The sequence below is a fragment of the Leguminivora glycinivorella genome, chromosome 13, assembly GCF_023078275.1.
Source record: "Leguminivora glycinivorella isolate SPB_JAAS2020 chromosome 13, LegGlyc_1.1, whole genome shotgun sequence".
NCBI lineage: Eukaryota > Metazoa > Arthropoda > Insecta > Lepidoptera > Tortricidae > Leguminivora > Leguminivora glycinivorella.
The window spans coordinates 10729387-10753803 of record NC_062983.1 but is presented as its reverse complement, the minus strand read 5'-3'; the positions used below and the strand labels follow the sequence as shown (position 1 = coordinate 10753803).

General features: G+C 38.6%; 1 protein-coding gene across 3 annotated transcripts in view; it reads right to left on the bottom strand.

Moving 5' to 3' along the window:
- The window catches only part of LOC125232610, a 167138-nt gene that overhangs the window by 22379 nt on the left and 120342 nt on the right, over positions 1 to 24417 (bottom strand). For all 3 annotated transcript variants that reach the window (XM_048138342.1, XM_048138343.1, XM_048138344.1), the window contains one exon: positions 3083 to 3195. In XM_048138342.1, the coding sequence (XP_047994299.1) occupies positions 3083 to 3195 (113 nt within the window). The remainder of the gene's footprint in view (positions 1 to 3082; positions 3196 to 24417) is intronic.

Below are 24417 nucleotides of genomic sequence, written 5' to 3'. Positions count from 1 at the left end.
GCACATCCATGAACAAACTTTTCAGTTGCATTGATACATTTTATTTGACTCTTTAAAACTGTTGTAAAATTATCTTCTCAAGTTACACCAGTTTTTACCATACGACCTTTCTTCTCACAAAAATAGTCACTAACCCTTGAAAAATGGAATATATCAAGAAAGTTATAAATAGATCAGTCACAGTATTGACAGTGGGATGATTTACGAACAATAAACACATCCGTACGCCACCGTATTGTTCTAAAATAGACGCTGTTTCCTGCAATGAGGGCTAAACGAGCTCTGTTGATTTTATGAGGTTGCGGTTGTGACAACGTTGATGTATGGCACGTAGTTTATGTTATTAGCCCTAATTAGAACTTGTGAGGGAACTAGGGAAGAGTGTAATATGGAGCAAATCTTGGATGTTTGTTCTACATAACCTTACGCAATTTAGGGAACAAAAGATGAAGGTAAGATACTCGTAGAAATCAGAGACTAATATAAGCCTGATTCTAATATTTGCATTGGATATTTGTGTAAAAGGGGACGTTTTTGTTTGAAAAAAAAAAAATGTTTTGATACTGACTTGGTGAACACGAATTTGATACATCAACGCGACGTGTGGCAAGACTTGAATGATGAAAAGTAATAGAATTGAATAATGAAAAAAAAAAGCTAATAGCAACAATTATATTACAAAACTTGATATAGGGTAAATTCGCCTCATTCGGTAACACGCCTAAAGCTTTGAAGCACTATTTCGAAAGACGATTTTTGGTTGTTTCACCGAATTAGGCGTGTCACCGAATGAGGCGAGTTTACCCTACGTTTAGGAATGGGATCGACTTAATTTGTAAATATTCATTTCACATTCAGTCAGATACGAGTATATATACAATCTGCGTGTAAATATTTACTAAAGAAATAGCGAAACAAATTATATTCAAATTAGGTTCCCACTATTATTACTTAGCATATCGTTGGCGGCGTAAACTTGAATGGACATTGACGTATTCGACGTAAAAGATCTGGGCGATTTTATGAACAGAATGCCAGTTTTATGGGCACTACGGCCGAGGGCTAAATGACACGTCACTGAATGATCTCTTGAGGTTTCTGATGTCCTGGTGGCCACACGCGCGATTTAAAGTCTGGTTACATTTTATGGTGGATTTAGTTAAGTAAACTTCAGAAAGATATTTTTTTATGTTACTATTCCACAAAAATCACAAATATAACCACGTGTCTCATCAATAAAATTATTAGAAGTTAAGGCTACGGCATTTAAGTATTACAACTTCATTTTAAAATTCAATACATCGCCGTTACTGATACTGACGTCTATGACATAGGTACGAATACATTGCTGCTCAAAAATGTATCACAATTCACAAATGAGGTTTTTTCGGGTATTTAAGGAAAATTTTACATTTCTTTCAGAATATCAGTAAAAGATACCGCTGGTCTAACTTTGCGTTAATATCGAAACTTGCACACACTATACGCTATAACGTATTTATTCATGTCATTGAAATCAGTAGCTACATAATGTGCATAGCTAAAGCAGCTACTTATATCGAATCATGGTATCCAGTTTAAATTAGGCGTCAAGTCAAACTATCCGTAATGCGATGACACGTATATTGTGACTCGTCTAATTACACTACCTATATTTATGGTGTAAGTCAAGCGAGGAAGCGGAGAATACTTTATTCAAAACCACGATTCGCTTGGTGTTAAAGAAAACTGGCTGCTGTTTCATTTAAAGAAAAAGAAGTTGCTATCCTGGTAGTGATCAGAACGTTACTCACTTATTTTTCTACGTAAAAATAAATATCAAAGTAAATACCTACCTAAAAAACTAACTTATATAATCGAAGAGAAGTTTTAATAAAATTTTAGCAAAATGTTACTGCAATATGATTCTACAGGGGGCTAAGATGGACGGTTGCCTATCATTTGTCATCATGTCTGTCACGTTCTAAGAACAGTACAGTGCCAAAAGTGACGTTCCTTCTAATAAGAACTTAATTTGTGACACCAACTCCAATAAATATCATATTTGAATCTGGCCGTAAAAAAAAACTTAAATGCGTGTTACCCGCTACCTCTTTACTCGCAAGCCGGTGTCACATTTCAACTCTGGATTAACTCTCGAATAGGTGACAGGCACTCTAATCAAAACTTTCTCGGGCCATTGCCTCAGTATGTGACGACGGTTTAACGCCGATTAAACTGTCACTGGCATTGTCGACGGGTTCCTTTAGTTGATTGTAATTCGTCTTTAATTTTAGGTGTTATTAGGGGCCCGTGTGGTGACGGGGTTAAGAATTTCACCACCCCCTTTCTTCCCGTGGGTGTAGTAGAAGTCGACTGTGGGATATGGGTTAAATTGCGGCGTAGGTGAGAGGCTGGCAACCTGTCACTGCAATGTCACAATTTCGTTTTATTTCAACCCCTTTTTGCCAAGAGTGGCACTGAAACTTGAGTAGTTCATGTGCTCTGCCTACCCCTTTATGGGATACAGGCGTGATTGTATGTTGTTGTTGTTGTATGTTGTTATTAGGGGGTATGGTTTTGAATAGTTTGTTCAAAGTTTAATGGAATATGTAAATGTAACAATGTCAATGGTATTTTGATTCGTAATAATTGTAATAAACAATCCCTTTACTTGATTGATTGTTAATTTGTCATCTTATTACAGTAGGAGCTGTAGGAGCCTACACTCAAAACTCTTCATTTTTTTATAGAAACTCCATACAAAGTCACCAATTTTGCTTCTCTTCCATTTGGAAGTCTGATACAATTACAGTCGCAATTTTTATGGATACAATTTTGCAAGCGAAGACCGTTGCCGATAGTCACTCGCAACACCAGAATGAGGATTATAATGTGGCGGAACGCTCTGCTTTCACAAATTTTTAAAGTTATTTCAGTACGGAAACACCATAGGCGATAAATAACAAAAGTTAATTCTTAGATGATGCCTAAAATGGCTTTAGCTATCTATGATGCTTTCACCAGTTAGTTACACAACTTAAATGAAGACATAGGTACCTAATGAATCCATAACTAATGGACAAAAGTAATGATGACTTACTTCCAAACTAAGATAGCACCGACGAAGATCCCAAGGACCAGGACGATGGAACAGAGCGCGATGGCGGCAGAAGTCTGCAGTGACGGCCCGCTGTGGTTGTACGCGTCTATCTTCTGAAACACAAACATTATAACATTAAACAAACAGAAACAATTATCTCAATGATCATCATAATCCTCCTTGCGTTATTTTGCAATTTGCCACTTGCCACTGCTCATGGGAGTTTTCCGCTTTGACCAGTAATTCCTAAACATATATTATGCCAATGATATTATCCTTAGAATTATAAAATGGGCAAATTCGGGTCCCAATTTATTGAGCCTTACGCCGTGGCTTGCGTGGGCGACGGTCGCACGATGGTCGCGCGACGGCGATGCGACTCATACGAAATCAAACCTTATCGATATGGAAGTATGAGACGCGACGGTGACGGTCGCGCGACCGTCGCCCACGCAAGACACGGCGTTATACTCACTGCCTCTGGATGGTTTAATTCGCAACTAAGGCAGTCACCTTTCTACTTATTTAATTCTCGTTTAGTGCTCGTGTGGTGACGGGTTAAGAATTTCACCACCCCCTTTCTTCCCGTGGGTGTCGTAGAAGGCGACTGTGGGATATGGGTTAAATTGTGGCGTAGGCGAGAAGCTGGCAACCTGCCACTGCAATGTCACAGTTTCGTTTTCTTTCAACCCCTTATTTGCCAAGAGTGACACTGAAAGTTGTAGTTTCATGTGCTCTGCCTACCCCTTCATGGAATACAGGCGTGATTGTATGTATGTATGGGTCAATTCCAACGTCCCGCATAGATGCCTAGGTGCTACACATTCAACTTAAAGCCTGACCAGAAATAATTATGACTACACTGAGAGAAATTTGCATTGTGAATTTAACAAGTTCGACTTGTTGCGGTTTATCCGTTTGAATCAGCCAAACGTATGTTTAAAACAATATGTGTCAGGTTGTTTTTATAAAATTGACTTGTTGATTCAAATATTGCCGATTCAAATGACAAGTAGCTTGTTGTTTGAACCAAAGAGCACGTAGGCGCTATTTTAACCAAAAAACTTGTTGAACGAACATGAAAACTGGTTGTATTTTCTCTCAGTGTATTGTCAAGAGGGCGCTGTTATTCTGATGTATGCTGTGACCGGTGACAGTTCAGATAAAGATAACCTAACCACAAAATTAAAATTTTGAAAAAACCCCCGACCGCGACATAGTAGACCGATTTTCATGACACATGGCTAAGAACACTCCCGAGTAACTCAGCTTTCAGACAAAAAAAGTTAAATCTAAATCGGTTCATCCTTTCGGGACCTACGATGCCACAGGCAGACACACACACAGACAAACAGACATACAGACAGACAGACAAACAGACAGACACGTCAAACTTATAACACCCCGTCGTTTTTGCGTCGGGGGTTAAAAATATTTTTAATGAAATTCCGCAGTTTGGCGCGTACGAGTAGTCATATATTTCTGGTCTGACTTTAGTTATACCTACTTAAAGAAAAGCACTACAGTTTCAGTTTCTGAATTGCAATAATAACTTAGTCGTCTTTACCAAAGTTGCCGCTTTTATACCTAATTACCTACCATATATTTTACTGAGCAAAGATATTACAAGGTGCATTTACCGGGTCATATCGTGTCCAATGCGCGCAGCGACGTAGACGCATTGATGATTTAATTTAATTATAAATTGCGAAATCGCGCGGCCCTGCCGCTGCCGGCAAATTGACACGATGGCAGATTCTAAACAGGGTCAACCCATCGTAAACGAGTTCCTCGCTTTTCTGCAAGAGAAAAATAAACTGCTGCGGGAAGGAGCGATGGATGCGGCGACTGCTGTTCAGATGTCTTCGCGCGCGTCGAAGTTCACCGTGGAAGACATCTGTGTAGCGAAGAAAGTGTTGTGTGAGTTCCTTGGAATAGCCGGCACCTATGTACCTCACCGAAGAGGAGACGAAACTGGGAAGAAGAGCCTGGAGGACATAATGAAGATCCTCAAAGACTTCAACGACCGGATTCCGGAGTTTGTGGCGACGGATATCTCCAACATTTCGTCGTACAATCCGGACAACGTCGACGTCAGATGCTTGTTTAAGGAAATCGTGGCCCTAAGAACAAGTTTAGCCGAAATGAATACGAAGTTTGAAGCTAGCCTAATTACTATTTCTGAGTTACGTGAAGAAATAAAATGTTTGCGAATTGCCCCAACTCAGACAGCGGCTTCAAATTTCAAGTCTGATAATCGACCTGCTGACAAGTCGCTTTGTTTGCCTGTTGCCGGCGCAGTAAAATGTGTCGCACGCGCCGATCCGCCGCCCGCGCGCCCCCCGCGCGTCCGGCCGCCACATGTCCCAACAAACTCGCGTCAGCGTGCATATGCTGACGTTGTCGATGAGTCCGTCGCAACGAACCGGGTAAATGCACCTGTAAAGGTATCACGGGCTCCTATTGTGGAAAAGTCTGCCCGCACGAATGTGGATGAGGAGGGATTCACATTGGTGCAAAAGAAGAGCAAGGCGCGCAGGGCGCCTCGTAAGACTATGTGTGGCAATGCGGAACCAGTGAATTCAGGTCTACGGATTGCTACGCCGAGTAGGGCGCTCTACGTGTCGCGCTTGCACTACTCCGCCGGGGCTGATGAGGTGGTGGAGTACGTTCGCCAGAAGACTGGCTACACGCTGAGAGTGTTCCAGCTACAGTCGCGCCACTACGTGCACTTCAGTTCGTTTGTGTTGCGAGTGCCGCGGCCGCTGCAGGACACCATCGCGAGTGCAGACTTCTGGCCGAAGGGCGTGGTGTTTCGGCGGTTCCGGGGCAACCTGCCGAACCCTACGCCGTGTCAGACGACGCAACGGAGCCACGCTGTTACGTCGTCGCCTAAATAGAATATTGTTTTTTTTTTGTCTGATTTTTACTGTTGTGCTATATTTATACCTATTGTTTTTATTTTTTAGTTTCACAGTGCTTTGGTTTTACCGTTATGCTGTGTAACTTATTTGAATAATAAATAAAAATAATAAATAAAATAAAAATAAATTTACTGTATTGTCATTACAAGAAAAATAAGCAATACTAGTAAAATAAAATAAAAAAAATCAGCTAGTACTTGGACAGTGGCCAATGTTTCGAAAAATAATGTAATTGCTAATTTGTCTTGAAGTAAAAAGCATGGTTTGTTGTCAAATGTATGCCGATCGGGCCATTTTGATTATTTGAGTCATTAGTCTGATTTGATACAATCCAATTTATTAAGCTTTCATGATTTAATTTCTGTATTTTCTGTACCAGATATATGTGTCCTTTTTCAGTCATATTTTTTTACGTGCATGAACAAAAACAACAATTACCTAATAAAATTGTACTACATAATTGTAGACACAATTTGATTCATATTTTCAGACATACAGAGCAATGGTTTTCACATAGTCATTGTCACCTTTCAAAGAAACGAGTAAAATACTAAAGATTCGATTTTTCTATTTCAGATTGTAATATATTTTTTCCGTCAATATGTTAAGCGAACTGGCGTTTGCATTTCCAAGAGCTGTAGTACCTAGCTAATACATTTCATAAGAATCTAAACGTCTATTTACTCAACTTAGGCAATACTTAAAAATATAAGTGTATAAACAGATATACCGGTACACTAACGATGCACCCGCTTGCATAATAGAGCAATAAAGAAACAATGCCAACCATTGCAAGTGAATTTGAATCAGAACTCAACTACTTTTTGCCCTAAACCCACAGCGTTCGAAAATTGCCCCTTCGCAACATTACATAACAAAGCCCTAAATTATCTAGGGGCGCTTTTTCTATCGGGCAATTTTAATAACTCTATTCCAATTTCATTGCTTATAATCTATTTCCTTTATAACTTAACTTAACACATACGCCATATTGCGATAATTATAGGGCAGCGTACGGTGCAAGGTGTTTCGGGTGTTTGTATATTAATATTCTAGTGTAAGAGCGTCACGCAAACTTATATAAATAAAAAAGGTAATTCAACACAATAGAGTTTTTTGTTCTTTCCCCCTCGCTACCCTAAGTGGTTCATTTTTATATTTTTTTTCGCTCCCCAGAGGACGCACGTATTGTGTTTTTGTTTACTCAGTTCGGGTGCGATTGGATATTAGAATTCTGTTCATAGGTTCATATGAAATGTTGGTCACACTTTAGCTCGACGAGTTATTGCAAAAATCAGCTTTTTCGTGGAATTGAAAGCAGTCGATTTGCGACGGCAGGCAATCGTAAAAATTACTTTCTGATGAGAAAATAATATAAAACTATATTCGTTTTTACCTGTAACTCCTAGCTAGCAGTTTTATTTGAGAAAAAATATTGATAGTGCGTTTAGAGAATAGCTTTGTATATTTTATAATTATATTGATTTAGCTCAATTATCTTCGGGTTTTAGTCGGTACATATTTTAGTAAATCCATATTCAATATGTATTTGAGCTTGGTACTTCAAGTATATGCCGGTTGGTTCCATTGAAGTTAAGTCCATATTGTAAAGGACAAATAAATAAATAAATATTAAAGGGCATTCTTACACAGATTGACTGAGCCCCACGGTTAGCTCAAGGCTTGTATTGTGGGTACGCAGACAACGATATATACATAATATACTTACAAATACTTATATACATAGAAAACGTCCATGACTCAGAGTACAAATAAGGATGCATTTAAACATACGTGAATTACTTGAAAAGGCATATAAAATGTAATTAAAGCGCACACAACACATAATTAATATAGGCAGTGAAAGAGAAATGAACATATTATTTGTATTAATTGGGTAGATTTTATCAAACTAGGGCGTACTCGTAGTCAACATTGGAAATGATGGAATACGTAGCTTGATTAGCTAAGGAATTAAAAGCAGAGGGTGACGTTTTCAAGGAAATGGTACCACACAGTCAACAACCATAAGAACGTAATGTGATCGTGTCTTTATAAAAATTGCCTGTCAAGCGTCCTTATGCTTAAGCAACAGTATGGTACTTTTTCATAGAAAACGTCGCATAGGGTGGAACAATGAATGTGGCTTCGTTTAGTTCACATTAAATGTTTAATTTTACAAACAGTTGGTTTGATAATGGAGACGGATGAGTGATAGGAAACACAATTATTCTTGATGTTAGGGGAGATAATTCAAAAGGGGTCGCAGACTTTTTAAATTGATAGTAACACAGGTGATATATTGTTGTAATTAAATATGAGCTTTCAATTTTGAATAATGTTTGTCAAAATTCCAAATGTTTATCCGTAAACACACACACAATAGCATCCTATGCCGCGTATGCTCAAGAGTGGATGACAGAAGACCTATGATTATGATGATGCTGATCTGAAATCAACAATGTTTTTGTAATGTAAGGTAAGGGCAACGTACCCTATTGCTAAAACAGTAGAAACGTGTCTAAAGGACGCCAAATAAAATCAAATTACAGCGTACGAAAATAAAATTGTTCCGTATATCTAATATATTATCCTTTACAGAATTAAATCACTGTCAATCAAATATTTCACATTGACATGAATGGAGATACGGTGAGTTACACGAAGAGTCTCGAGGATTCACGAGACTCCGGCTAGGGTCATCGACATTGCGTTTATAAATAATCACGATAACCATCTAAGCGCATGTCCCGATGCGCATTAAGCTAAGCCTGAATAAGGGACATCAATTTGTCAAAACCTGGCACTATCAGAACAGAAATCCGTCATCGGCCCCAAAGCGATCTATCGGCGCATATCTCACAATCTTCCAAACAACAATATTGGGAAAAAATCTTCAAAAACTACATTCAGAACGGGTCCCCGACTCGGCTTATCGACCTGTCCATCTTCAGCCAGTAGCCGATTTGTCAATGCTCCGCCGTTAATTAATAAAAAGTCTTTCTTTCGAGAAAAAATTGAATAAAACCTTAATTAATTTGGGTCGGCGCACGGCGTGAACTTTTTGGTAAATTATTATTATCGCCGCTTTAAAACTTTTGCAGTCGGAAAAGAGTTTTCTAACTTATTAAAATAAGGAATTTGAGAGAAGATTAATAGACAAAAATCAAAATGTTTTACTAACAATCATTAAACTTTTTAAACAAGTGGAAACGCTTGTCAAACAATTTGTTTTAATGATTAGTCTTAAAATAATGCGACTCAAACTAATCTACATGAGGACCGGAACAGAAAAAAGTCCGAAATGGAGTTGTCCAAAGATATGCGCATTTAGATAAGGCAAAGTTGCAACCTCATCTTGAACAATTAAGCGAACAAATATACAAACAAAGTTTTGTCTTGAAGACGCCCCGTGACGTGGGTAACTTTGTTCCTCTAGTGTACAGGTGAAGGCTTGGAGTGCGCTTGACTACAAAGAATGTTAGTTTTTTAATCTTTCATAACAGACTTTTTTTAATTAACCTGCATAATATTTGTTTACGTTTGGCCAAAGAAATTTTTGAAGTAGGTATCGTATTATGATTTTGTATTATAAAAATATTTGGATTAATTTTTTAGCAAATGACGAATTCGGTTGGTAACTATGTAAATGAAGATACCGCAGCGCTGTGGTCTACATTGAAAAACGTTAATAATACCGCAAAATGATGACATCAAAACCAGTCAAAAAAGCGATCGAACTACTATATCACGTTTTAAGTAGCTAGATTAAAAAAATATCATAAGCTTCCTGCAGTAAATCAATATCAGAATACAACGTGTGAGATCAATAACCGTATATTACATGATAAGTTTTTTTAAGTATTAAATTCAATGTCAACAGGTAACGTATCAGATATGAATTTGGGAAGTTTATTGCTGGTTAGCATCGCCCACACATAGCGAATAAAATTCATAACTGCTGTGTTTTTAAGGTTTATGATGAACTACTACAACTTGCCTGTGACCTCGACTGCGTACTTTTAAGTTGGAAACAACAATTCTTTTATCGCAAATAATTAATTATTTATTCCAGTAAGTTTTGGCGTCATTTAATAAAGTTATATATTCGAATTCAAATTTATTATAAAAATAAAAGAAAGGTCAAAATTCAAAATCAGAAAAATGTCTTATTAGGTAAAGATGTTTTAATGGGTATAGATTTAAAACCAAACAAAATATGGTACCTACTTATGGTACTAGTGGTCGAGCAGATATGTTAATTTCTATGATATTAATGGTCTTATGCTTGTCAATTATGTGTAATAATACCATTTCCATTTGAAATTCTGATAAAAAGACCATTTATCGTACTACGAACATAAGGATCCATATGTAATGAAAACCATATAACCGTAAGCATTGTAAAATCAGGATTCCGCTTTGTTAATTCAGTTGCTCGCTATTTAAATATGTTGTTAACCCTTAAATTGTTTTTGTCCGTTTTAAATGACGTCCTATAAAGTCTAGGCTAACTCAGATTCCTAGGCACTGGCGCAGGTGGCGTGATCCATACGGTCTAGCGACTATTCCTTTTATTTTTACGCACTTTCGCATCGCTTTATCTTATCAAAATTTGAAAAAAATACTTAGTTTAAAAATTACAACCGTGAGGTCTTTTTGCGCTTGTGACAAATGTCGTTGTTATGTAAGTATTTTAGTAATTTGTGCGTATTTTTCACGGAATTTTATTGAAATAATAATTAAGTTACTATTTAGTGTCATTCTTGTGAATAAATGACAAACATTTCATTATTATTTTTGAAGTTATAATATATGTCACTTTAAAGTGACACTGCCAGTTAGTACTAAATATTGTGTTTTTTTTTTTTTTTTTTTTTTTTTTTTTTTTTTTGTATTGTGGGGCTTGTATTGTGGGTACGCAGACAACGATATATACATAATATACTTACAAATACTTATATACATAGAAAACGTCCATGACTCAGAGTACAAATAAGGATGCATTTAAACATACGTGAATTACTTGAAAAGGCATATAAAATGTAATTAAAGCGCACACAACACATAATTAATATAGGCAGTGAAAGAGAAATGAACATATTATTTGTATTAATTGGGTAGATTTTATCAAACTAGGGCGTACTCGTAGTCAACATTGGAAATGATGGAATACGTAGCTTGATTAGCTAAGGAATTAAAAGCAGAGGGTGACGTTTTCAAGGAAATGGTACCACACAGTCAACAACCATAAGAACGTAATGTGATCGTGTCTTTATAAAAATTGCCTGTCAAGCGTCCTTATGCTTAAGCAACAGTATGGTACTTTTTCATAGAAAACGTCGCATAGGGTGGAACAATGAATGTGGCTTCGTTTAGTTCACATTAAATGTTTAATTTTACAAACAGTTGGTTTGATAATGGAGACGGATGAGTGATAGGAAACACAATTATTCTTGATGTTAGGGGAGATAATTCAAAAGGGGTCGCAGACTTTTTAAATTGATAGTAACACAGGTGATATATTGTTGTAATTAAATATGAGCTTTCAATTTTGAATAATGTTTGTCAAAATTCCAAATGTTTATCCGTAAACACACACACAATAGCATCCTATGCCGCGTATGCTCAAGAGTGGATGACAGAAGACCTATGATTATGATGATGCTGATCTGAAATCAACAATGTTTTTGTAATGTAAGGTAAGGGCAACGTACCCTATTGCTAAAACAGTAGAAACGTGTCTAAAGGACGCCAAATAAAATCAAATTACAGCGTACGAAAATAAAATTGTTCCGTATATCTAATATATTATCCTTTACAGAATTAAATCACTGTCAATCAAATATTTCACATTGACATGAATGGAGATACGGTGAGTTACACGAAGAGTCTCGAGGATTCACGAGACTCCGGCTAGGGTCATCGACATTGCGTTTATAAATAATCACGATAACCATCTAAGCGCATGTCCCGATGCGCATTAAGCTAAGCCTGAATAAGGGACATCAATTTGTCAAAACCTGGCACTATCAGAACAGAAATCCGTCATCGGCCCCAAAGCGATCTATCGGCGCATATCTCACAATCTTCCAAACAACAATATTGGGAAAAAAATCTTCAAAAACTACATTCAGAACGGGTCCCCGACTCGGCTTATCGACCTGTCCATCTTCAGCCAGTAGCCGATTTGTCAATGCTCCGCCGTTAATTAATAAAAAGTCTTTCTTTCGAGAAAAAATTGAATAAAACCTTAATTAATTTGGGTCGGCGCACGGCGTGAACTTTTTGGTAAATTATTATTATCGCCGCTTTAAAACTTTTGCAGTCGGAAAAGAGTTTTCTAACTTATTAAAATAAGGAATTTGAGAGAAGATTAATAGACAAAAATCAAAATGTTTTACTAACAATCATTAAACTTTTTAAACAAGTGGAAACGCTTGTCAAACAATTTGTTTTAATGATTAGTCTTAAAATAATGCGACTCAAACGTAAACCTAATCTACATGAGGACCGGAAGAGAAAAAAGTCCGAAATGGAGTTGTCCAAAGATATGCGCATTTAGATAAGGCAAAGTTGCAACCTCATCTTGAACAATTAAGCGAACAAATATACAAACAAAGTTTTGTCTTGAAGACGCCCCGTGACGTGGGTAACTTTGTTCCTCTAGTGTACAGGTGAAGGCTTGGAGTGCGCTTGACTACAAAGAATGTTAGTTTTTTAATCTTTCATAACAGACTTTTTAAAACCTGCATAATATTTGTTTACGTTTTGGTCAAAGAAATTTTTGAAGTAGGTATCGTATTATGTTTTTGTTTTATAAAAATATTTGAATTTATTTTTATCCTAAATTTATAGCAAATGACGAATTCGGTTGGTAACTATGTAAATGAAGACACCGCAGCGCTTGAAAAACGTTAAGAAGACCGCAAAATGATGACATAAATTTACTAGTTGAAGAACCGATGAAACTACTGATATCACGTTTTAAGTAGCTAGATTAAAAAAATATCATAAGCTTCCCGCAGTAAATCAATATCAGAATACAACGTGTGAGATCAATAACCGTATATTACATGATAAGTTTTTTTAAGTATTAAATTCAATGTCAACAGGTAACGTATCAGATATGAATTTGGGAAGTTTATTGCTGGTTAGCATCGCCGACACAGCGAATAATATTCATAACTGCTGTCTTTTTAAGGTTTATGATGAACTACTACAACTTGCCTATGACCTCGACTGCGTACTTTTAAGTTGGAAACAACAATTCTTTTATCGCAAATAATTAATTATTTATTCCAGTAAGTTTTGGCGTCATTTAATAAAGTTATATATTCGAATTCAAATTTATTATAAAAATAAAAGAAAGGTCAAAATTCAAAATCAGAAAAATGTCTTATTAGGTAAAGATGTTTTAATGGGTATAGATTTAAAACCAAACAAAATATGGTACCTACTTATGGTACTAGTGGTCGAGCAGATATGTTAATTTCTATGATATTAATGGTCTTATGCTTGTCAATTATGTGTAATAATACCATTTCCATTTGAAATTCTGATAAAAAGACCATTTATCGTACTACGAACATAAGGATCCATATGTAATGAAAACCATATAACCGTAAGCATTGTAAAATCAGGATTCCGCTTTGTTAATTCAGTTGCTCGCTATTTAAATATGTTGTTAACCCTTAAATTGTTTTTGTCCGTTTTAAATGACGTCCTATAAAGTCTAGGCTAACTCAGATTCCTAGGCACTGGCGCAGGTGGCGTGATCCATACGGTCTAGCGACTATTCCTTTTATTTTTACGCACTTTCGCATCGCTTTATCTTATCAAAATTTGAAAAAAATACTTAGTTTAAAAATTACAACCGTGAGGTCTTTTTGCGCTTGTGACAAATGTCGTTGTTATGTAAGTATTTTAGTAATTTGTGCGTATTTTTCACGGAATTTTATTGAAATAATAATTAAGTTACTATTTAGTGTCATTCTTGTGAATAAATGACAAACATTTCATTATTATTTTTGAAGTTATAATATATGTCACTTTAAAGTGACACTGCCAGTTAGTACTAAATATTGTGTTTTTTCCATTTGTCACTTGTAACGGACATTGCCAACTTATTTAAACGAATATTCTTTGTGTATTGTTAACATTAGTTGCATTTTTACAACAATATGGCTGGGCAACGTTTGAGGTCAAAGAAGATAATAGCTCTTCTACCACCTCCAGCTTCTAAAGACTCCGATTTAGAATCAGACAACGAAGAAAAAATAAGAATCTTAGCTAGAGAGTTTTTTAGAGACGACTGCAGCAGTAAATCTTCTTCTCCTAAAAGTATAGGTACCTGTTTATTTTTGCCTGGACTATATTTTTATTTTATTTATTAGGAAAACTCACAGATAAAGTTACTATTAGGCTTATAACATAGAAACAACGAGCCAATAACAAGTTTCCACAGATAGAAATTGGGCAAAGTACATCCGTGCAAAATTACAGAAAATTGTGTAATTTATTTAAAGATTATGTAATACATATCTATATATGAGTTCAAACAATGATTGAGAGCAAACAATAAAAGAAAGGAAAAAAAGCAGTAACTTGTTATAGTGTTATTTGAGAGTTAACAGTGGGTGAAGTCTTGGGTCAGTAGTTTGCGTACTGATATAAAACTGTCAGAGATCAGATCGATGGCATCATGATCAAATCAAATTTGATTGAAATATTTAGTGGATCTTATAATAAAGGAGTTTTTTCTGAAGTTAGCATTAGTGGCGAGGATATGGAATATTCGTTTAGTGCGAGACGCAAGGCGTGAGGGGACTATGAAGTGGAAACTTCAAGCTAGACAGCAGATCCGGACAGTCAACATAGTTTTGAGCATTTTTCATGACGTAGATTACGTTAGAGATATTGCGCCGGACATAAAGAGGTAGCACGTGTAGTTTCGGATAATGTTGAGTGTAACTTATTAAGTTTACGTTTTATTCTTCTATGTTTGAAATGTGCATGTGTAGTTGGCAATGTCCGTCCAAAGTGACGTCTTTATGTTAAGCAGTAGTTGGCAATGTCATTTATAAGTGACGCTTAAAAAAAGCCATTTCCAATTTTTTATGTTTTTTTTTCACACATTTTCCCCTTAATCTACCCTAACTGAACCCAAAACACCAATTTTCATTATAAAAATCCTGTGCGATCATAGAGTGGCAATTTAAGGGTTAATTAGGATTTAAATTAATTGCAAAACTATTTACGATTTTCGTTGTATTTGAATAGTTAAATTTGAATGGTAACGAATTTTAAACGCTAACAGTTTGCTATTTAACTTGTGGTAGATTGATGTTGCGTTAATAATTAAGTTTGATATGTATTTCAGTTTAAAATATAAGAGAATATTACAGTCATACAAAACTATGATTGAATTATACGTACCTACTCATGTACGAGTAACACTAATAAATTTACATACCTACCTACTACGTAAAATTTAATTTCCATACAAATTATAAAGGGAAAAGTGTGTGTCTGTTTGCCTGCCCGTCTTTTAGGGCAAAACGAAGCTACGAATGGGCATGATTTTTTAAGTGGACATAGTTGAAGGTTATAAAATGTATTACTAAAACAGCGTTCATAAAAATATGATTATCTTTATACAACCGAAAAGGGGTTAACAGCAAACCAATAAAAACAACATAAAATGTAACAGCGAGTCCTCAACGCGTTTAAAATAAGAATATTTTATTAACGCTCGTCGTTATCGACTCTCGATGTATTTTATTGGACCACCCGATTGTTCTGCGAAACCCTGACGAATCAACAGTCTGAACACAGCTTAGTACAGCGCGGTCAGTCAATACAAAGTTATTACGTGAAGTAGCAAGTGTACTACAGTGCCTATTTAATGCATGAGTAGTAGCTTCAATTCATTACAAAGAAATCGATGTGTGTGGTTTGGTTATCTATCTAGTATAATACCAATTTATGTCTCAGATATTGAAGTAACAACAATGATAAAGTAAACCATATGTAATACTAAATAAACTCACAACCCTATCCCCACAAGAGTTAGAAAGACGCAGAGCACATGAAACTATGTATAGGCATTACTAAACTAAAATTCGCACCTTTATAATATGAAGTAAATATACCTAACCACCGATTGAAATAGGAAAAATATAAAACGTTGATTCTACAATGCATTTTAGAAAAAATAAAAAATAAGTAAGAATGCGCCGGCATCAGGTCAAAGTGGCAATTTTGTACCTTTTTAAGCTATAATTCAGAACACCTACGGTGTTTTCCTTATAGACCCAAGGTGTCCGCTTCGAGTAGTCAATTAATTTCAACACATTTATGTCTTAATCATCTAGTTAAGACCTTAACAGGTAAGTTGTTTTATTAAATTCCGTTAAAAGCCACAAGCCACTGAGTATACAAATTCATTGATGCCACACGTGGTGAGGAGCGATGACTAAAGATGTAAGAACCTTAGTCATCTTCCCCCCTTAGGAGTAGGTATTCGATTAAAAAAAAAATGTATGGGAAACAAAAGTTTGGTTAGTCTGTTTCACGACACAAAAAAAGGCCAAAAATCAAACCAGGATAAGTTGATACAATGATTTTGGCAAGGGAAGCACCACATACTGATATAAAGTTACGTGTAAAAATATGGGTGTATACATCTTACGTCCATGTCGCATAGCATCTTAGACTGGTGTAATAAGAGCGTAGTACCACCGATGGTACATAACATACGGTGCGTAAATCTAACGTGTTAATCTCTTAAAGCATAATTATGGAATGAAAATTACGAGTAATTTAAAAACACTGAATTAATGACAACACTAATTAAATGTATCCTATGTTTGGTTTAATTTATCGCCCGTATACAGAGTGGGGCCTGTAACAAAGGCGAAGAATTGAACTGTAGGCTATTCTCCTTATACTGATCAACATTTGTTCAGTGACTTTTAAAAATTATGAAGTATTTAAATTTTTAATTTTTCATACAAAATAAATATTAGCTTCAATGTACGCCATTATTGTTGTCATTGACGTTGTCTGTCACACTTTAGACTTAACAGAATTCGCAATACATTACCTCTTAGAAAAAACTTTCAAGGGTGATAAAAATCAAAATACAAGTTATTTTTAAAAGTCGCCGAACAAATGTTGATCAGTATAAGGAGAATAGCCTAGAGTTCAATTCTTCGCCTTTGTTACAGGCCCCACTCTGTATATAAGGCTGTACACTGTGATATTTAAAACATTTAGAAGTACAAAGCACGCTGAACAGTAGGTAATATTATTTCATACATTTTTAACCCCCGACGCAAAAACGACGGGGTTATAATTTGTTATAAGTGTGACGTGTCTGTCTGTCTGTCTGTCTGCCTGTCTGCCTGTCTGTCTGTGTGTGTGTGTGTGTGTGTGTGTGTGTGTGTGTGTGTGTGTGTGTGTGTGTGTGTGTGTGTGTGTGTGTGTGTGTGTGTGTGTGTGTGTGTGTGTGTGTGTGTGTGTGTGTGTGTGTGTGTGTGTGTGTGTGTGTGTGTGTGTGTGTGTGTCTGTCTGTGTGTGCGTGTCTGTCTGTGGCATCGTAGCTCCCGAACGGATGAACCGATTTGGATTTAGTTTTTTTTTTGTTTGAAAGCTGAGTTATTCGGGAGTGTTCTTAGCCACGTTTCATGAAAGTCGGTCCACTATGTCGCGGTCGGGGTTTTTTTTAGGTTAGGTTATTGACCATAAGACATTACGTGTTTCAAGGAACAGATACTTACTATTGATAATACATACATACATACATACAATCACGCCTGTTTCCCATAGGGGTAGGCAGAGCACACGAAACTGCTAAAGTTACAGTGCCACTCTTGGCAAATAAGGGGTTGAAAGAAATCGAAACTGTGACATAATAACGTGCATTAGTCCGTAAATGTTAAAACTTGTAACATAAACCATATCCGTTCCTTTTATTCTAATTAATTAGTCCCAAACCTAAATTTACCGAGGCATTAACAAAACATACAAATTTGGCGTAAAATTCGCGGTTGAATTACAACATCCGAATTTCACGGTTAACAGATTGCGGTCAGTTATTTCTAACAAATAGTTGGTCTAAATTTAATCCAATTAAGTTAGTTTAACTGGCGGTTAGCGTTAATAAGGGATTAGTGGTGTGACATAAATCATCGTTTATTTTAAATTAACGGTGGACAGTTTTTGGTTCTAGTAAAAAGGATTATATGTACACTACAGTGTGTAAATGTAAGACGGGCGAATCTTTTAAAAGTGCTTCGTTTACTTGGGATTGACATTAAAATTGTATCCATACAAAATAATTCGGTCCGCAATGTGATGCAAACACAGTCGTGTAAATATCTTATTGATAGTTACTTTTAAAAGCTCATATCGCGTATATAATGTCATGAACTGTCATCACATCCATGTTTAGGGTACATTGATGCTGAAAAAATTTCTTTCTTTTTTTTTCATTGAAAATCAAACTATAAACAGTATGCGCCACGCTCTCCACGAGTAAGGGCGCGGTCGCTACTCTTGAGAAAGATCCTCGGAAATGGATCGTAACATGTCGAGCGTTATATCGACGTGAGTGACATAAGTAACCTGTTCCAAACTCTTTGCAGAATTGAAATATGTAGTATAGATTTTTCCTGTCAATTTGGCATATGTTTTTTTTTTAGTTATAAATTGTCATTGATTGTGTTTGGTTTTGTAATCTCATAATATTTATTAAATATACATTTAAAAGGTAAACAACAGTTATCATTCATAATTAGTTCCATACAGTCCATTTCCGTCTTTTTCATTGGTCCTTCGAACCGGATTTGGCAAAACGCCATTAACTGAAGTTACCGCCACCGACTCAATTGGTTGGCATTTAAGTTCTTCGAGGTTTGATGTGACATTAAGTGGCCCGGCGACCGTAAAAGCACAAAAAGCTGCAGCTGAAGCGATCGCTCTGCGCCGCCGCCTGGAACGAGAGCAGCAGCTCGCCGCCCACGAGCGCGACCGCGAGCAGGTGCTCGCCCAGCGGGAGCGCGAGCGCGAGGAGGCGCTCGCTGTGAGGGAGCGCGAGCGCGAGGAGGCGCTCGCCGCACGGGAGCGCGAACGAGAACTTCAACTTGCGGAGCTACAACGGCAGGTCGAAGAGTGTGAACTGCAAGCTGAACTCCAAGCTATTGATGCCGAGGTAGGGAGTAGCTGCGCAGGTCGTAGCCATTCAGATCAGGTGAGCGTGAATAGAACAAAAAAATGGGTTGAAAACCATCCATTCAATGACAATTGTGGTGATAGGGACATTCCGTTCAATGACAATTGTGGTGATAGGGACATCCCTGCAGTAGGATGCGAACCTCTCTCAGGTCCATCTCCCGGCCATACGGTACCACCACCGATGGCCACTCGGGTACCTGCATTCCCTATGAACCTCCTTAATCGTCAATCGGAACCGGCAGTAGGATGCGAACCTCTCTTAGGTCCATCTCCCGGCCATCCGGTACCATCACCGATGGCCACTCGGGTATCTGCATTCCCTATTAACCCCCTTCATCGTCAATCAGAACCGGTAAATGCCACCAAAGCGTCCGAGGCGGCCGGCTATACGCCCCCGCTCTACCCCACGGAGTTTGGCCAACCTGTTCTCCTGCAAGCGGTAGCCGACACCGCGGCCGCAGCGAAGGCTCTCGCTTCAGCTTCCAGTGTAAAGAAACTGGAATTACCTCAATTTTTTGGTAACACGCTGCAATGGTTACAATTCAAACGTATATATAACGTAACTAAAAATAACTTTTCTCCTCTAGACAACATAAATCGGCTCCACAATGCGCTCCGCGGCCCCGCCCGGGACGCCGTCGCGGCGCTGCTGATGTCCACGGAGGACCCGGAGGAGGTGATGCGCGCTCTCGAGGACAACTTCGCCCGCCCCGAGCTCATCGTCTACAAAGAGGTCAATTCTTTAAAAAACCTTCCTCGTCTGGGAAACGACTTGAAAGAACTAGGAGTACTGTCGAATAAGGTACGCAATTCTATTTCTACAATCAAGTTATTAAACCATTTGGAGTACTTGTACTCTCCTGAGTTATATCACGCCGTTTTAGGGAAACTAAACCCTACAATGAAAATTCGGTGGACAGACTTTGCCATGCTTGATGCCACAGGGCGTCCTAAGCTCGAAATATTGTCTGATTTTTTAAAACGCGAGTTCGATCAACATATTCGTTTCGGCTTGTCACCAGAGTTTATTGCTACACAACCGCAATATGTCGCTGAAAAAACACATAAGCGCGAAATCATTCACAATATTTTTACGCAATCAAAGTCGTCATCGAAAGTCAAACATATTAAAAAAGAAATATGCGCATTTTGTGATAATGATCACGATATAAAAGATTGTTCAAAATTCAATTCTTTATCTGTTGATGAACGATGGCAGTGGTTACGTGAAGCCAAAGTTTGCTATAGGTGTTTAAAGGCTAGTCCACACCAGTGGAATACGTGTCGGGTGAGGCCGTGCGGCGTTGACGGCTGCCCACTTCGTCACAACGCGCTTCTTCATAAACAATTGTCAGCGGCTCCACTAGTCAACGTTATTCACGCCCAGGAAACCAACAATAACCCCACGTCATCTCACCAACCTACCGACGAAAAGGTAATAGTGTCTACTACCTCTACCGGCACACAAAAGTCAAATGCAAAAGTAGCTCCCTGTTCCCGAGCTCACTTAAAGATCTTACCTGTCACTGTCACGGGGCCTGCCGGGTCCTGTAACGTCTACGCGTTCCTTGATGACGGTAGTACTGCTAGTCTCATAGATTCCAGCATTGCCACGCGTATAGGAGCGACTGGGCCAAAACAGACCATAACGGTAAACGGTGTGTGCCAACTCCAATGTGAGGCTACTATATCATACGTAGATTTTCAAATTAAAGGTAGGTACACAAATGAGACCTTTTCAGTGAGAAATGCTCGATGCGTGGATTCTTTAGGTTTGCGGACGCAGTCACTCAAACGTGAAGCGCTTGAATCCTTTTCACATTTGACTGACTTAGTCGACGTTCTAACATACGAAAGCGCTACACAGACTGTTTTAATAGGCGCCGAACATTGGTACTTATCAATCTCTCGTGCTGTTTGTGTCGGCGGTATTAACGAGCCAGCCGCCTGTTTAACAGCACTAGGATGGACTTTGTACGGCGTTGTCTCTAGTAAGACCAAGTTAGTTGAATTTATTAATTACACACACACAGAAATAAATAATGATGAAAACTTGGAGTCTCTAATCAAAGAACAATACAAACTAGACTCTATAGGAATCACAAAAACGGAAACATTGCATAGCAAACTAGACCAGCGCGCAGTCAACATTTTGGAAGCAACTGCCATACGACTGCCCACTGGCCGATTTGAAGTAGGCATGCCTTGGCGTGACGGTATACAGCGTGTTCCTGATAGTTACCCACAGGCGATGTCACGTTTTTTAAGTTTGGAGCGGCGCATGTGCAAAGAGCTCGATTTTGCTAAGTCATATAATACATTTATTAACAATATGATAACAAAAGGTTACGCCGAGGAATGTACACCAGAGACCTACTACGCGCAGTACAATAACAAATCTGACAACATTCGCCTCTACCTTCCTCATTTCGGTGTTTACCACCCTCAAAAACAAAAGGTTCGTGTAGTCCATGACGCAGCAGCCAAGAATGAAGGAGTCAGCCTGAATTCCTTATTGCTATCAGGTCCTGATCTTCTTCAACCTCTGCTGAAAGTCCTGTTTCGCTTTAGGGAATGTCGTGTGGGAATAACCGCAGATATTAAAGAGATGTTTCCCCAAGTGCGAGTAAGAGAGCAAGATAGGGACGCTCTTCGATTTCTGTGGAGACCCGATAAAACGATCGCTATTAAGGAGTACAGAATGACGTCTGTCATCTTCGGCGCCTGCTGTAGCAACTTTATCGCGCAATTTATAAAAAACAAAAACGCTCTTGAACATGCCGATTTATACCCGCTAGCTGTGGACGCCATTTTGTTCAACCACTACATGGATGACTATATTGACTCTCAAGATGGCGTCGACGAAGCGGCTCAGTTAGCGGCAGACATTGTTACCGTGCACAATGCTGCTTGTTTCGAGATGCGAGGATGGATTTCTAACGCGCCAGAGGCCCTAAAACTTGTCCCCGAGGACCTTAGAGCCACTCAGCCGTTAGAAATCGATCTTGGGGAATCCGCCAACAGCATCCGAGCCCTAGGCATAGCGTGGAACCCTACTTTAGACATGTTAGGTTTTCGCACAGGTTTACTTGAAACCGTTCCTAGTTCACTAACAAAACGAAAAGTTCTGTCACATGTCATGCGCGTGTACGACCCATTGGGTCTTTTAGGTCCTATAGTTATAAAGGGACGAATTTTGTTCCAACAGACTTGGAGATCTAACATTGATTGGGACACCGAACTCCCACAGACCGAATCATCTAAGTGGTTTGAATGGTTCCAAGAACTTTTAAAAGTTTCTTCGTTGAAGATCCCGCGTTGGTATTCAAAAATAAAAGGCTCAGAACCTTCATATCGAGAACTGCATGTTTTTGCGGATGCGAGTGAGCTTGCCTACGCCTGTGTCGCATATTGGCGCTTAGTGTACCCTGACGGCAGCATCGAGCTCATTCTCATCGCAAGTAAAACGAGGGTCTCCCCACTTAAACCTATATCTATCCCGCGATTGGAGTTACAAGCCGCTTTGATAGCTTCTCGATTAGCACTCGTTATCAAGGACAGCCATCGTAAAAAACCAACGCGTACATATTTTTGGACCGATTCGATGACTGTCCTCCAATGGTTGCGTAGTGATGCACGAGCGTTTGTTGCCCACCGCCTAGGTGAAATATTAGAAAATTCTGCTGTCAAAGACTGGCACTGGGTACCGACAGACTTAAATGTGGCTGATGACGCAACTAGACTTCGTCCAATTGATCTAACCCTTTCACATCGGTGGTTTTTTGGCCCATCATTTCTTTTAAAGTCCCCCGAGGACTGGCCCACAGAGCCACTTAATGTCACATCAAACCTCGAAGAACTTAAATGCCAACCAATTGAGTCGGTGGCGGTAACTTCAGTTAATGGCGTTTTGCCAAATCCGGTCACAGCAAATCTAGAATATTTTAATGACTGGCTCCGGTTATTACGTGCCACAGCCTGGGTACATCAAGCTGTGGCAATTTTCGGCAACATTTTGGCCTCAATTAGAAATTCTAAAGTAAAAAATGGAGCGGTTCCTTCTCGCTCGCGTTGTTCATCAACGTCCACCACTCACACACCCTTGAACGCAGACCTAATAAAAGCCGCTGAAAGGCATATTTTGCAACGAATTCAACTGGATAGCTTTTCCGAAGAGTTCCGCTGTATTATCAACTCAAAACCGATTCCTTCAAATAGCCGTCTCACCAAACTATCACCCTCTCTGGGAGAAGATAATTTAATTCACTTGGCTGGAAGGATAAAAGCGGTAGAAGATATTGACCCAGAAACACGATCTCCTATATTACTAGATGGTCGTCACCCGATCGCACGGTTGTTAGTACAATTATATCACAGACGAGCAGGGCACGCCAACAATGAATACGTCATTAATGACATAAGACAAAGATTCTGGCTTCTGAGGCTTCGAGATACAGTCAGATCAGTCGCTCATAAATGCTTGTTTTGCAAGATTCGCAAATCGAAGCCTATGAACCCCGCCACTGGAGACCTGCCACCTCAAAGGCTCGCACACCACCAGAGGGCATTCACCTTTACCGGCTTAGATTATTTCGGCCCTGTCAATGTCACAGTGGGTCGCCGCCATGAAAAACGTTATGTAGCCCTTTATACATGTCTCACAACACGGGCATTACACCTGGAATTGGTACACAGCCTTTCATCTGACTCTGCCATAATGAGCTTGAGGCGTTTTATTGCCCGAAGAGGTATCCCTAATACAATTTACTCAGACAACGGGACCGCCTTCGTTGGAGCAGACCGCATCCTACGCCAATTCTACTCAGATGGTATGAAAGAAGAAGCAGCGACTAGAGGAATCAGGTGGAGTTTTATCCCCGCAGCTGCACCTTCGTTTGGAGGATGCTGGGAGCGTTTGGTAAGAACAGTAAAAGTGGCGCTGAAAGCAACGCTTAACGAAAGGTTCCCTAAAGAGGAGACATTGATGACGTTACTAATGGAAGCCGAAGCGATTGCAAATTCTCGCCCACTAACACATGTGTCTACAGCCCCAGAGGATCCTACGGCCCTTACGCCTTTCCATTTCCTGATTGGAAGCCCTTCTAATCAAACACTGCCATCTGCCTTAGAAGACCGTGACCTTTTCGGACGCTTGGAGTGGAAAAAGGCAAT